The sequence below is a fragment of the Mobula birostris genome, chromosome 18 (genome assembly GCF_030028105.1).
Source record: "Mobula birostris isolate sMobBir1 chromosome 18, sMobBir1.hap1, whole genome shotgun sequence".
Lineage (NCBI taxonomy): Eukaryota > Metazoa > Chordata > Chondrichthyes > Myliobatiformes > Myliobatidae > Mobula > Mobula birostris.
In genome coordinates, this window is record NC_092387.1 from 42,932,286 (window position 1) to 42,948,982 (window position 16,697).

The following is a 16,697-nucleotide window of genomic DNA, read 5'->3' on the forward strand; positions in this document are numbered from 1 at the left end:
GGATGTAGCTGACAGGGCCAATAAGGAGGAGAAGCAGAAGATGCAGATTTTCATAGGGCACTTTTGAAGATTTTTCATGGAAATGTGTTACATAAAAGAAGGGCTCACAGAGTTGGGGGAAATGCAGTGTATAAGTAGAAAATTAATTAAAAGATAAACTTGGAGAGTGGGAATAAACCTCTTTTATCAGAGGTGCATGCTGTTACTACAGGAGCGCCACAAAGAATGGTACCAGGTCCTCAGTCAGACTAATGAACCAGCTGAGGAGGGTGTGATGCCTCCTCCGATGATGGTAGGAGGTAGGTATGAAAGTGACCTGTGGGGATAATATAGAGGCTGGAAGTTGTAAGTAAGATCAGCAGCTGAATATAGTGTGGGAAAAAATAAGAAAGTAATAAAGGTCAAGATGAGAAGACATTTCTTTACTGAGAGGTTTAAATCCTTTGGAATTTTCTACCACGGGCTGAGTGGGGATGTTCCATTATTATCTGTATTTGAGGCTGGTATTAGCGGGTTTTTAGATGCTGAGAGAATCAAGGAATAATGTGTTTAAATGGTAAATTGCTGGAATCGACCAGGATTTTATTGAATAAGGGGGCTGGCTCGAAAGACCATGCATCCCATTCACTTCTTTTTGACATGTTCCTGTGATGTTGGGCTTCAATTAATGTTTTGGTTGCAGGTGGAGATTCGCCCATGAACTCATTTGCCATGCGGATTGTGATGGGCAGCTGGTGGCTCTTCACTCTCATCGTGTGTTCTTCATACACTGCCAATCTGGCTGCATTCCTGACCGTATCCAGAATGGATAACTCCATCCAGTAAGTGATGTCAGCGGAAACTTTGAGACAGGAAGGGACAAAGTGTTGCATTATTTCCATTTCAAGAACTGTCTTGCTCATCTGACACAGTGGAAGCTGTGCTTTCACTTTACAGTGTTTAATGCATGTTAATTAATCTGACCTATTAGTAAAGTAAGATTATTGCAGTCTCGGGTTTAACATCTGCAGCCTTGTTGTTTACCCATCATCAGTGATCGCCATCTTCAGCAAATGACCACCATTCAGGATTTAGATTTTTAACTGCACCCCTCTCTTTGTAACTGGCTCGAATCAAAACTACTTTCTCATTCAAATATGTTAACAACGTTTGCTCCCAGAAAGACCTTGAAAAAGATCTGCGGCACATGTAAGGTTTGAAAATGTTAAACATCGTTTCTCTTCTCCGACTGGTAGGAGAAAGGACCAGCCTCCCCAGGGCACTAAGACCTGGAGTAGAAAGAGTTGAGCCAGTGAAAGGCATAACGCAAAACAGCATGGATACAGACACTTTGGCAGATCCAGTGAGAGAATGTTGCCTCTCAGGTCCCTTCTAAATCTTTCCCCTTTCACCTTAACCCTGCCCTGGGGAAAAGACTTCCGTATGCCTCTCCTGATTTTAACATTTGTTCCAAGAAATCAAGACCTAGACTAGCCAAACTCTCCCCGTACCTCAAGCCCTCCAGTTGTGGCAAAATTCTTTTTTCAACATATGGAGGCAATATCTCAGAGAACCTTTTCATTGAATTCAAATCTGGTTCCAGATTCTATGAATCATGGATAAACTTACCAATGTCAGAATTGAGTGCACAATAGTCACCTGATTTACTGGCATGCCAGGGAGATGTCTATTCTGGCAGGCTATTGGAATGTGATATATTATGCCTTTGGGAATGCACAATGTGGTCTAACTCACTCAAATAACCCTTCTACATTCCAGATGCTGTGACATTTAAAAGATGGGGAAAGCACTTTACTGCAAAGAAATAACCTCTAGTTTTGTGATAAACTACCTGTCTATGGAACATTACATCCGGGGTCTTTTGTAACAGATAAATAATTCATACATTTCTACCTTCTGTGGAAGCAGCTTTACTGTTTCTCAACTTCTTACTGAGTGATGAAAAGTTAGTATGTTGGAATATGTTACCGGGCTGTTGCAGCCTAGTCATTCAGTACTGTCTTGGATGCGCTGATAGGTAGCCTCTGCCCCCCCCCCCCAACCTAACTCTTAACTTCTCTGTATTGCAAAATTCTTTTTACTTCAACCTTGCATACACTGGTTCCCTGCTCAAGCCGTGTCACCAGGAATGAGAGCTCAAATGGAATCAGTGGTGAAAGGGAGTAGTAGAGAATTGCTTCTCAGAGTGGAGACCTGTGACTAGTGCTGTGCCACAGGGATCAGTGCTGGGTCCATTGTTATTTGTCATCTATATCAATGCTCTGGATGATAATGTGGTAAATTGGATCAGCAAGTTTGCTGATGATACAAAGTTTGGAGGTGTAGTAGACAGTGAGGAAGGTTTTCAGAGCCTGCAGAGGGACTTGGACCAGCTGGAAAAATGGGCTGAAAAATGGCAGATGGAGTTTAATACTGACAAGTGTGAGGTATTGCACATTGGAAGGACAAACCAACGTAGAACATACAGGGTTAATGGTAAGACACTGAGGAGTGCAGTGGAACGGAGGGATCTGGGAATACAGATACAAAATTCCCTAAAAGTGTCGTCACAGGTAGGTAGGGTCGTAAAGAGAGCTTTTGGTACATTGGCCTTTATTAATCGAAGTATTGAGTATAAGAGCTGGAATGTTATGATGAGGTTGTATAAGACATTGGTGAGGCCGAATCTGGAGTATTGTGTTCAGTTTTGGTCACCAAATTACAGGAAGGATATAAATAAGGTTGAAAGAGTGCAGAGAAGGTTTACAAGGATGTAGCCGGGACTTGAGAAACTCAGTTATAGAGAAAGGTTGAATAGGTTAGGACTTTATTCCCTGGAGCGTAGAAGAATGAGGGGAGATTTGATAGAGGTATATAAAGTTATGATGGGTATAGATAGAGTGAATGCAAGCAGGCTTTTTCCACTGAGGCAAGGGGCGAAAAAAACCAGAGGACATGGGTTAAGGGTGAGGGGGGAAAAGTTTAAAGGGAACATTAGGGGGGGCTTCTTCACACAGAGAGTGGTGGGAGATGGAATGAGCTGCCAGACGAGGTGGTAAATGTGGGTTCTTTTTTAACATTTAAGAATAAATTGGACAGATACATGGATGGGAGGTGTATGGAGGGATATGGTCCGTGTGCAGGTCAGTGGGACTAGGCAGAAAATGGTTCAGCACAGCCAAGAAGGGCCAAAGGGCCTGTTTCTGTGCTGTAGTTTCTATGGTTCTATGGTTCTATGGAGTTCAGCACGGACTAAAAGGGCCGAGTGGCCTGTTTCCGTGCTGTAATTGTTATATGGTTATATGGTGTCTTTCCTCCTGAGGAAGGAGGGTTGGTTATTAAACTCAGTTGCTGATATGTATGTAAAACTTTGGTTAGGTACACTTGGAGTATTGAGTACGGTTCTAGTTTCCCCATTACAGCAAGGATGGGGAGGATTTGGAGAGAATGTAGAGGAGATTTACCAGGATACAGAGACTATTAGCTTTAAAGAGATGTTATATAAAGTTATGAGAGGCATTGACAGAGTAGACAGAATCATTTTCTAGAATAGACATGTCAAATACTAAAGGGCATAGTTTTAAGGAGAGAGGGGAAAGTCTAAAGGAGTTGTGGACGACAAATTTTGCACATAGAGTGATAGGTACCTGGAATGTGGTGCCAAAAGTGGAAGTGGAGGCAGATACAATGAAAGTGTTTAATAGGCTCTTAGATGGACACACCAATACATAAGGAATGGAGGAATGTGGACTATGTACAGCCAGAAAGGATTATTTTAATTTGTCATCATATTTGGCACGGACATTTGGGCTGAAGGCCCATAACTTTGCTGTACTGTTCAGTGCTCTACTTTCAATGTTCTATAGAAGTCCTTGTTTCCTTGCCCAAAGAAGGTTATGTTTGTCTTAAATGGAATGGAGCAGAGGCTTTACTGGGCAGATTGCCGGGTTGAGAGGGCTTCCTTGTGAGAAAAGTTGAGTGGGTTATTCCAATATTAGTTGGAATTTGGAAGTATGAGAGGCAGTCTTATTGAGCTATAGAAAATACTTGGAGGATGTTATGATGCATTGTCAAGTGAAACAGATACTGTTGGAGTGCTGCTAATTTCTACTTAAGTAAGAGACAGGATACAGAAGCTTTGGCCAAGGATGTATCTTCTAACAGCAAAGAAAGGGTTAAGGATTGTAGGAACAAAATGGGAGAATGGGGTTGAAAAATAATCAACCATGATGGAATAATGGTGCAGACTTGATGGGCCAAATAGTATTAAGGTGCTCATGGATTTCAATCTGTCCTCCAATCAGACAGCTTATTTATTTAACTTTTGCCCAGCATACACAGCCTCTGATGGTCCAATGGATTTTAGAGTCAGTCTGATCTACTTTCTTGTGTACTGATCCCATTCCTGTATCTGAGGACCATCCAACCTCACAGTTTGACTCAACGGGCTTCTGTGACTTTCTAATTGTATTTAACTATATTGATGTCAGGAATAGGTTCACCATCATGCTTTGCTTCATTGTCCTCAGGCACGTACTCGCTGTCTCTACTTCATCTAAATGGATATTTCTGACATAATTTCTGATATGAACTAATTACCTTCTCAGACTACTGATTTGGTCGACTTCATCAGATTCTGTTCCTGAGTTTCATTCTTGATCACTGAGCTGAGGTTTCATTTTTTCCTCGAAACATTACCTTTTGCTTCAGCTGCTGCCTTTTTTAGCTCTCCTCTCTGAGTTCAAGCATACCAAACTCAATCAGGTGTGAAGACAATGATGCATTAACAACTCCACCGGAATAAACCCACTCATGAAGTTTTACCTAACTTAAGTATGTTGATCAATTATTCAATCTTAGAACATTTGCTTCTTCCAGGCTTCTTTTAAAACTCATCCAGATCTCCCTAATGACCCATTGGAAGGAAATCCTATGCAGGAACTCTCAAGTGCAAAGTAACTTGTGGTCAGACACTAAGTTAAACCAGGATTCCATGCATAACAAAGATCAGTCTCAACTCTTCAATGGTATTTTCCATGTCATATGAGTACATGTCCAACTTTAGTTCATTTTGAGTGTGTGTCAATGAGCACAAGGAAAAAATTGTTCTCCTTTAGAAAATTTCTCCTTTGAGAAATTGATATAGGCTCAATGGAATAGTCATGTCACACATTTTCATAGTCATAATAACTTACATGGTGTTCCTACTTTCCCCAAATCATTTTTTGCCCAAATTCCCAAAATATCAGACTAGAGTCAGGAAATAACCTTATAATTTCACTTCCTCTCAGATGATTGGCATGGACTCTCTGATGACATTGGTCAGCTGTATCTTTTCTCTGTGTGGAAATTGAGTCTGAAGACACATCCCACCATGGGCTGAGAACTGTTGCCAGTAGTTTCCATGTTAGTCAGGAAGTGACATCAATGGTCATGTGGCCCCATGCACACGGGTGGTTGGTGAGTGGCGCAAATCCCATGCTAGGTTTGGTCTGTTAGACTTAATTAAGCCTTCAGCAAAATAACTAATGATTCCCCAGCACAGAATGTTGCAGTCTGAACTTCAAGAAAAGTAGAAGGTGAATGTCAGTTTGATAGCCCATACCATTACCTTCTTCTTTTCTCCTTCCTGTTCACTGCCCTGAAACAGCTCCATGAAAGCAGTTGGCTGTAGATACAGGTCCCTAGATTTGATACCATGCATCTCTTGTATTTGACCCCATGGAACACACGCTGACTTGATATTAGATTAAAATTGTGATTCATTTGTCACATGTACATCGAAGCATACAGTGAAGTGCATTGTTTGTGTTAACAACCAGCGTTCCCCAGCTTGTGCTGGGGCTAGACCACAAGTATCGCCACACATTCCAGCACCAACACACCATGTCCACGATGTCCTGCAGAACAACACAAGCAACACCGAAACAAAACAAGACAACAACTGTAAAACAAGCCCCTTTCCCATCCCACATACACACACAAAATCAGGTTTCCAACCCCAGGACAGGAAGCCTCTGGACCTCCATTCATTGTCCCCAGATTCCCACACTCATAGACGTCAGACAACCAATTACAGACTTCAGATTTATTATTTTTTTCATTTCAAAAATATACTTTATTCATAATGTACATATACATGCCTTTTCTCAGCCTTCGTTGTAGCACATGAATGTCACTGACTCATTGTATTAGTGACATTCATGTTTTTCCCTAAAACAATACACCCATGATGTGATTGAGAGACCAGTCTCCCTGTGGTGGCAGGACCCTAGAATGTGGTCCTTCAGTCCAGAGCTCGTGTTGTAACTGCAGTGAGTATGTCCAGCTGGGCTTACTTCTACACTAGGAATGTGCCAGTCGCTCACATTTGCTTTTCAGACATCTTACAGCAATGTAAACGACGAGCCAAGAAATCAGTGTTAACCAGGGGTGGTACACTTGGCGGTATAACCAAGTTCTCAGACGGTTGGCATCAATCTTGGAACAGAGGCGAATCACCGCAAATGCTCTCCCGCAAACATCAGCAGGAAATGTCCACATCACACGATTTGTACCAGCAAGCCAACCTCCAGAGCACCATATAACATCAAAAGATGTAAGCATTCTGCAGGTTGCTCGGGATTGGAAAATGGACATGAACTTGGAAAAAAAGCTTGTGTTTCCCCCAGACATTGCAGCTACAACACTCCAACCAGACATGGTCCTGTGGTCCACAACGGCCAAGCTGGCATATGTTGTGGAATTGACAGTACCATGGGAAGATGGTGTCGAAGAAGCTTATGAGAGGAAAAAGACCAAGTACTCTGAACTGGCAAATGAAGCTGCCCAGAATGGCTGGAAGACCAAGATTTTCTCTGTAGTAGTGGGATGCAGGGGATTCGTTGCTACATCTATGACCAGTCTATTGAAGAAGATGGGGGTGAGGGGTCACTCCCTCCAACAAGCAATCAAGTCCTTTTCAAATGCAGTAGAAGAAAGCAGCAATTGGATTTGTATTGAAAGAAAAGACAACAACTGGGTTGCAAGATGAAGACAGGAGAGTATGGAACTGAGGGGGGTGTATCTGGGACGCCAGGTAGCACCTTTGAGCCCTCTGGAGACGTCGTGGGCTTATTAACGAAACGTCAAACGATGAACCCGATGACATATCTACCTTCCTTGTCAGCACTCCAAGCCCACTGCCAACATTGAGAGTGCCGACTTACCATAGGGATTGAAACATCAAGTCTTAGTAGCTCTACTGAAGATCGTCTTTCACAGGGCGAAGGCAGATGGACCACATTGTCACCCAGTGCCGTGGTCTCAGTCAGAATGTTACCAGGTACAGATCAAAGCCCACAGATTTTTGTGGCTTTGTAAGGCCATGGTTCCTGCAGTCAGTGTTCTCAGTTTCATTCTATTACAAGGTGAATTGAACTAAGGACAAAAGTGGAACTTTAAGATTAATGTTTGCAAACATTGCAAACACTTGAAGAATCCCACTCTCCCTTGGAGGAGTGATTAAAATCAGGGTGGCACAAGGCCAGAACCCAAAGCTTACAAAGACCTTAGAGGGACAGTGGAACCGTGAATCATTATAAATATATAGAGGCGCCAAGCTAAAGATGGGGGCGTATTAAAACTAATTGTTTGAGATTTCCCTAAGGTATCTCTCGGTCAATTTCTGCTGGAGCACTTTCTCCCTAACTTTTCAGCTAACTGCAGTAGAGGAGTTATTATCAGGAACGTTAAGGCCCATTGAGATTTCAGTTTCAAAGACTTAAACCATTTCAAAAGAGAATGAAGATAACCTTTGAAATTACAGCTCCAAACTCATTGAGTGCTTGCGTGTATCATCAACAGCCTTTTCTTGGCATTCCCTCACCTCCTCTCCTTCTCTGACTTTCATGAGCCATGAGCCTGCTGTGGATTAGTGTTTAAGGACCTCATCCCTTGCTCTTTATGAAAGGGAAGTCACTTGAGGATTCACAAACACAAGAAAATCTGCAGATGCTGGAAATTCAGAGCAACACACACAAAATACTGGAGGAACTTAGCAGGCCAGGCAGCATCTATGGGAAAGAGTAAACTCCTGAGGCCTGAAGAAGGGTCTCAGCCTGAAACATTCACAATTTACTCCTGGCCTGCTGAGTTCCTCCAGCATTTTGTGTGTGTCATTTGGGGATTTCAATTTTGCAAATACTGTTTGTTGACATGGCCTTTATTAGATATATATTATCCTTTGTTCTTTTTACTTCAGTTGCACATACCCAATTCACATCTCAATTCTGGCATACACCACTGCTTCCAGACTAATGATATTCCCTCCATGCTGATACAATGTTAGTCATTTCATTCTCCACAAGTGAAATCTCAATTATACCCTCGTCCGTTGTCTTGTTCAGTCATCGCTGAATCTGCCCTGTGCTCCGAATTTCTACCTGCCAGAGGGACTTAATTTGCTTTCGGAAGGAAATGTACATACTTCTGACCTCCCCAGGACACTGAGAGAATTGATACATTAGATTATAAACACTAAAAAAAGTGAAGCCGACCCCTGCAGCACTGGATGGAACAGGATCAGAACTTGTCAGAACTCACTGGGCTGAGACAAAAAGAACAAACATAATTGCTTGGACACTTGAAGTTTTATTTTTAATTTTCCAGGTCATTAAGATTCCAATTGCCCCTTTTCTTTATAATTTCCTCATGTTGTTATGCCCTCATAACCAGAATAAGAGAACTCCAGTGGGGTCCATGAACTTATCAAAATCATGGGCTTCCCTGTCCAATATTATGTGTCCTGAGGAAGGGAACAGCGACCTTCAATTATCTGTCCAACCAGTGGAAACTTAATTTACCCAGGAAATCACAGACAATAGCAACGTGCAAAACACAATATTTTTAACAGAGCAAGGAGCTTCACAGGAATGATTGTCAGATGACCAACCAGAAGCTTGGTCAGAGGTAGATTTAAAAGAATATCTTGAAGGCAGAGAGAGAAGATAAAGCAGCACAAGAGCTTGGAGAAAGATTTTCAGATCTCAGGGCCTCAGGAGCTGATCTGGGGCTGAAATCAAGGTCAGATCTGGGGGTTGTGGGAAGACAGAGATCTCAGAAAGTTACAGGGTTGGAAGATGGTATAGAGATGGGCAAGGGTGAGACGACAGAGAAGTTTGAAAAGAAGGAAGAAAATCTTAAAACAGAAGCTCCTAGATCAAAACAAAATCTTAATGAGTGAAATGATCTGGAGATATTAGATGAGGGTGCATGAGTTATGAATATTGAAAGCTATTCCGTTTGCCCAATAGCTTTGAAGTTTAACCTTAAGGCTTCGGATTTCGTCATTGGACAATAATCTTGTTTTACTGTCATCTGATTTCACTCATTGTTGATCTGCAGAAAAGATCTACGTATCTTTCTGGATATTGAAGTGGGTTCAAATCAAGGTATCTCCCAACTATTGTTTAATGTCAATCTCCTGATCTGAGGTATATGGCTGAAGACATCAGTCATTCACCCAAGGGCAGCAGAAGCCCAGCGTCACTCTAGACACTCAGTTTCACTCTAGGAAATGCCCAGCTGCATTCTGTTCGAGCCAACATTGACCTCTCCAGTGTCGTTCAGAATGTGGCCAACATCCGCCCCAGTCCACCTATCAGGATCGCTCCTCACCCAACATATGACAAGAAGTTCCACTGATCGTAATGCCAGCTGTAGGTAGGCATTGCAATGTCACAGTAAAATGAAGGTTTTGCTCGAAAGTTCTCCGCTCTACTGAATAGCGATGCAGTTTTCCAAGGTGGAAGTAGAACCCCTCAGCACCGAGGGATAGGTGTGGGAAGTGGGATGAAAGACTGCTAACAGTCATGGCCAAAAGGAATGACCACTCTTTGTGTAACAGAGAAGTGTCCAGATAAGCAAGAGCTGGGAGGAAAGGCCACAGCCAGAAATTGGCCTGGTTCTGGGCCTCCTCAAAGATTCAAGACAGCCAGGGAGTTCAGACGTTAGGACGCCTTGACCCAAAACATGATCAGTTCACTTCCCTCTACAGATGCTTTCTGACTCTGAGTTCCTCCAGCTGTTTTTGGCTTGGTTTATTTATGTTGCAGTAAAGGATTCTGTGTTGTTCTTTAATTTTCCACAGTACATTCATTCGTTAATGATGTGGGAGTGAAATCTTGTTCTGGCTCATTTTAGGGGAATATCTCCAGGCAGGATCATCAAAGCTGGAGATGATTTGCTTTGTTTGTTTTTAATTTTTGCTGGGATTGTCACTTCATCCCTTCCTTTACACGCTTACCTGTGGGTCTATACAAATCCTGGATCAATAAATAGATCAGGCAGTAATCTTGGTTATGGCAATATGATTGGAGCTGGAATAAGGTGTCTGTGATCATACAATCCCCAAATAAAGTGTAGCCGGCCCAGGAAGCATTGTCAGTCAATTAGTTTGAAGGGAGGTAAAGACAAATGGGAACAAGAGCTATGGCAACAGGGTCTGCAAATGTGAAGTGAGCTCTAAGAGATTATGAAGATTAAACTCCAGCATTCTATACTTTTATATTATCTTTTACTTTAGTGCTCTTATCTATCGTGTGCACTAGAAGCTAAGAAGTCATTGTGTAGTTTTGTGAAGCGCATTGCTGCATTTGGTTATAGAAACCCCACTGCTTCAAGTGAAAATGATTCTGCAGCATAATGGCTGTTATTATGCTCACTGTTTGCAATTGCAATGAACTGAGGTAGAACTTGGATAACCCATCAAGTGAGATGAGCAAAATGCTCATCATTGATCTTGACAGATCTAAGCCAGTGGCCTTATTCTCTCCAAACCTGGATGCTTAAGGAATACTGAAAAATTAGCTTGCTTGTATATTCAGAGTGTTTGCTTTTTCCTCTAAGAGCATTATTCAACAAATATCATGCACTGATTGTGTATTTTCAAACAATTATGCACCTGTTCATCACCCACCTCCATCTATTTTATCTCACTGACTTCATCCGAAATCCTAATATCCAAACTAGGACTTTTGCAAAACACAAATTTCTGGGAGTACTGATGGATATTTTCTGTCAGACCCTTTTCCTTTATGACAAGTCTCACAATAAACAAAAGATTCCAGGGGCTTAGAAACTTTGTCAAATTGCCCTAGATTTATTTTAGCAATGAAGCCCAGCTACTAGAAGTTGATTGAAATCAATCTAAGTACAATTCTCACAGAGGGAAGTCAGAATAAAGAACAAGCTCAAAAATAAATTAACTGTACACTTGCTCAATTACATATTAGAGTATGGAATAGGTCAAAGATAAAATTCTTCTGCTTGAATACAAAAGAAGATAACATTGTATCTTACTGTTTAAAAAAACTGTAGATATTCAATATTCTGCTTAAATGAATAGAATATTGAAAAGCCATTGTGTTAAAGCCATCCATCTCATCTATTTCCCAGCTTCCATTACGGGAAGCTAAAAGAACTGTGGTGGCCCTAGCATTTGAGCCTGTAGCTGTAGCAAAACGAGTAAGCCGTCCCTTGAGAGGATGAATTGAATGTAATAATGAAAGTAATGATTTGTGTTATTAGCCTGCTGCCTGACCAACAGCAGCCTAAACACAGGCAGCCTCAGTTCAAGTTCTGTTTCTCTACTGAGATGATTCTTCCAAGTGTTAAGCCAATGGTTGTTCGTAATCTATTGTCTCCTTTGGCCTGGACCTGCTGATAGAAGCTGGACATTTCATTTGCACTTTGTCTTTTTCACATTGGTGCTTGTCAATCTTTGCCTGTAAATTGTATAGTTTTTCATAAAATTCTATTGTATTTCTTTTTCTCCTGTAAATGCCTGCAAGAAAATTAATCTCTAGGTAGTGTGTGGTAACATATACATACTTTGATAATAAATTTACTCTGAACTTTAGACTGTAGGAAATTTTAAACAAGGCCCAGAACACTGAAGGTGTTCAACAGGTATCTGTGGGCACAGAAAGAGTTAATGTTTCTGGTTATCAGAATTCAGGGTCATGTGCCAGACTTCACTTTACAAGAATGATAGCCATGCAGAGTCAGATACAGAAGCAAGCCCTTCCAACACATCCATGCCAACCAAGATGCCTGACCACACCAATCCAGTTTTCTTCCATTAGGCCCCTGTTCTTTTTCTATCCAGTCAAGCAATTTTTAAATGCTGTGATTGTACCTGGCTCAACCACCTCCTCTGACAGCTTGTTCGATACACCCATCACCCTCTATGTGAAAATCTTGGCCATGAGACATCCTTTAAGTACTTTCCTCTCAGTTTAAACCTATGCCTTTTGTTTTTCCCTTTGAGAAAGATTGTGGCTATGTGCCCTATTATGCCCCTCATAATTTCATAAACCTCTATCAGATCACCCCTCAGCCTCTTGCACTCCGAGTGAAAACAATTCCAGCCTATCCAAATCTCTCCTTGTAACTAAACCCTCCCATCCAGGCAACATCTCGATCAATCTCTTCTGCACTCCTTCTACTGTGTGTTGACCAGGACAGCACACAACATTTTTAAGAATAGTCCAATGACCATGGCCAGTAGTCCATGAAGCCACCTGAGCAATATAATTCCAAAGCTGTCTCACAATCTGGAATCTCCACAGACCCAGATGAAGTCTAAAATGTAAACTTTAATCCTACCTTGTTTCTTCTAAACTGCCAATACTGTATATTTATAGCCGCTGCACATTGGACTTGGCTCGAACTGAATTTTGGAAGCTCTCTACAATGATCAGCCTCCATTATACAAGGGTAGTGAATGTCAGAGAGAGAAGAACCACCCATCAATGCTACTCAATCAGCAAGCAATTGCAATTATTTTCTCTTGAATTATTATTACCCCTGTGCTACACACTTGCAATACACATGCACACACACGTGTGCACTTACTCAGACATGCACTCATACTCACCCACACACTAATACACACACATATATACCCAAAGACAAACACACATACTGTTGGGTTCCGCTTTAAGGATTATGCATATTTATAAAACCCTTCCTCCCTTTGAGTGTGATGACTGTTCTTGTTTACATAAGAATATACTGCAGTCAACCATTGGGCCAGTCAGGCACAGAGATGCAAGGGACTGCCTGTATTTAGTTTCTCTAATCCTGTTATTTCTATTTATGAATCAATCATTCTCAAGTCCAAGAGCATTAAAGGCAATGGATGGTGAGTCATGTTATCAATGCAATCCTTCCCACGAGAGAGCCTCCAGTTAATGGAAAAGGTTCAAAAGAAAGAGTTTTAGGAAATTGGGAGTTTACAGGATTCTCCTGGGAGAACAGACGGGTCCTCAGTTTGAAGTCTGATTCAAAACGCAACATCTCTGACATTGGAGCCACCCTCAGTCCTGTAGTGTATTTGTAGCCTGGTGACGGTATGTGATGGTATGGGCCAAGTACAGAGAGAGAGAGAGATACTGAAGTGGATCAACAGTTCACTGACTTTATTGGGAACTGTGCAGAAAACAAGGGGAAAAAGAGCAATAAATGTCGGACCAACAGGGCCGTTAACTAGAACTGTCAAACTTAACCTAACACCGATACAGCATCTCTGCCATAGTAGCTTAATACCAAATAAATAATGCTCCTTAACAGTGTCAGACTAAATGGTAGTCTTCTTTCCTGGAACCAAGACAAAGGTAAGCAAGAGGCACTAATATTGCTCTGTTTCTGGTCATATCTTAACAAGAATGGAATAAGAGGATGGGAGTTAAATACCACCACAATGAAACACTAATTGGCAGGAACCCAATCCGCAGCCTGGCAGCGAGGGCACACAAAGCCCGCAGCAGAGTCTGTGGTTGTGTCAGGGCCCCCCGCTCTAGGCACAGCTCCCAAGGTGCCTGAGACCTGCACCTGCCTGAAGTCCTGGATGAAAGACTTGTCCAGGATATCATTACCTGGAACCCAAGATCATTCCTCTGGACCACACCCTGCCCAATCCACATGATAGTGGACCCTGCCCCCCACACAGTGAGATACCAATAGGCGCCACACAGAATAGACCAGGGAACCATCCACAAAGCATGGAGGAGGGGGAGGGGAGGTAACTGGAGCAAGGAGGGAGGTAGCCTCTGGCTTGAGCTGGGAAACATGGAACATGGTGATTCTTCACTGATGATGTTAGGCGCAACCTACACGAGACCCTTTTGATAACCTTCTCCACTACAAATGGTCCCACATAGTGTGGGGCCAACTTGCAGCTCTGAACTTTCAAGAGCAGATCCCTAGATGCCAGCCAGATTTTCGGTCCGATGTGAAAAGCCTTTCAGCCTGCCGTGTGTGTTGTTTCTGAGCTCACAGCAGAGAAACCCTGACTTAGGGGTTGATAATCAATGCAGGGACACAGCTTGACATCCTTATTGCTCAGAAAAAAGAAGCTTGCCCTGCTGGCGAGGTTGATGGATGGATAAATCCTGAGGCCAGTGCCACACGCACAACACGCTGGAGGAACTCAGCAGGTCCGGCAGCATCCGTGTAAAAGAACATTCAACGTTTCGGGCCAAGACCCTTCATCAGGACTGAAGAGGGAGGGGACAGGGGCCTATAAAAAAGGTGGGGGGAGGGTGGGAAGGAGAAGGCTGGTAGGTCCCGTGTGTAAAGCCAGTAGGGGGAAAGGTCAAGGGGTGGGGGAGGGGAAGCAGGGAGGGGATAGGCAGGAAAGGTGAAGAAGGAATAGGGGAAAGCACAATGGGTAGTAGAAGGAGGCGGAACCATGAGGGAGGTGATAGGCAGCTGGAGGAGGGGGCAGAGTGAAACAGGGATAGGGGAAGGGAGGGGGAGGGAATTACTGGAAGTTAGAGAATTCAATGTTCATGCCAAGGGGCTGGAGACTACCCAGACTGTATCTGAGGTGTTGCTCCTCCAACCTGAGTTTGACCTCATGGCAGTAGAGGAGGCCACGTATGGACATATCTGAATGGGAGTGGGAAGCAGAGTTGAAGTGGGTGGCAACCAGGAGATCCTGTCTGTTGTGGCGGACGGAGCGGAGGAGCTCGACGAAGTGGTCCCCCGATCTGCGTCAGGTCTCACTGATGTAGAGGAGGCCGCACTGGGAGCACCGGATGCAATAGGTGACCCCAACAGATTCACAAGTGAAGTGTTGCCACACCTGGAAGGACTGTCTGGGGCCCTGAATAGTGGTGAGAGAGGAGGTGTAGGGACAGGTGTAGCACTTACGCTTACAGGGATAAGTGCCGGGTGGGAGATCCATGGGGAGGGATGTGTGGACCAGGGAGTCATGGAGGGAACGATCCCTGCGGAAGGTGGAGAGGGGTGGAGAGAGAAAGATGTGCTTAGTGGTGGGGTCCTGTTGAAGGTGGCAGAAGTTGCGGAGAATAATGTGCTGGATCCGGAGGCTGGTGGGGTGGTAGGTGAGGACAAGGGGAACTCTGTCCCTGTTGTGGTGACGGGAGGATGGGGTGAGGGCCGAAATGCGGGAAATGGAGGAGATGCGGGAGAGGGCATCATTGATGATGGCAGAAGGGAAACCACGATCCTTAAAGAAAGAGGACATTTGAGATGACCTGGAACTGAAAGCCTCATCCTGGGTGCAGATGCGGCGGAGATGGAGGAACTGGGAATAGGGAATAGCATTTTTGCATGTGACAGGGTGGGAAGAGGTATAGTTGAGGTAGTTATGAGAGTCAGTGGAATTATAAGAGGTGTCAGTGGACAGTCTGTCTCCAGATATGGAGACCGAGAGATTGAGAAAGGGGAGAGAATTGTCCGAGATGGACCAAGTGAATTTGAGGGCTTGGGTGGAAGTTAGGAGCAAAGTTGATGAAATTGACGAGCTCAGCATGGGTGCAGGAAGCAGCACCAATGTAGTCGTCAATGTACCGAAGGAAAAGTTGGGGAGCCGTACCAGAATAGGTTTGGAGCACAGACTGTACCACATAACCAATGAAGAGGCAGGCATAGCTGGGGCTCATGCCAGTGCCTATAGCTACACCCTTGATCTGAAGAAAGTGGGAAGAGCCAAAAGAGAAATTATTAAGTGTGAGTACCAGTTCCGCCAACCGGTGGAGGTTGGTGGTGGAGGGGAACTGGTGAGGTCTATTGTCCAGAAAGTAGCGGAGGGCTTTGAGGCCGTCTTGATGGGGAATGGAAGTGTATAAGGATTGGACATCCATAGTGAAAATGAAGCGGTCTGGACTGGGGAACTGGAAGTTATTGAAGAGGTGGAGGGCATGGGATGTATTCTGGATGTAGGTGGAGAGGGACTGAACTATGGGTGACGAAATGGAGTCCAGGTAGGCAGATACAAGTTCGGTGGGGCAGAAGCAGGCAGAAACTATGGGTCTACCAGGACAGTCAGGCTTGTGGATCTTGGGGTGGAGGTAAAACTGAGCGTGCGGGGTGTGGGAATTATGAGTTCTGCGGCTGAGGATGGAAGGTCTCTGGAGTTGATAAGAACAGTGATGGTATGGGAGACAATGGTTTCATGTTTTTTGGTGGGGTCCTGTTCCAGGGGTAAGTAACAGGAAGTGTCAGAGAGCTGCCGTTGGGCCTCAGTGAGGTAGAGGTCCTTCCGCCAGACTACTACGGCACCACCTTTGTCAGTGGGTTTGATGGTGAGGTTGGGATTAGTGCGGAGAGAGTGGAGGGCAGTGCGTTCAGAGGGAGTGAGGTTGGAACAGGAGAGAGGAGTGGTGAAGTTGAGATGGTTGTTGTCTCGGCGACAGTTGGAGGTGAAG

General features: G+C 43.7%; 1 protein-coding gene across 1 annotated transcript in view; it reads left to right on the forward strand.

Moving 5' to 3' along the window:
* Positions 1-16,697, forward strand: part of LOC140211882 (glutamate receptor ionotropic, delta-1-like) — a 993,352-nt gene that overhangs the window by 931,099 nt on the left and 45,556 nt on the right. The window contains exon 12 of the mRNA XM_072282070.1: positions 683-821. Within this exon, the coding sequence (XP_072138171.1) occupies positions 683-821 (139 nt within the window). The remainder of the gene's footprint in view (positions 1-682; positions 822-16,697) is intronic.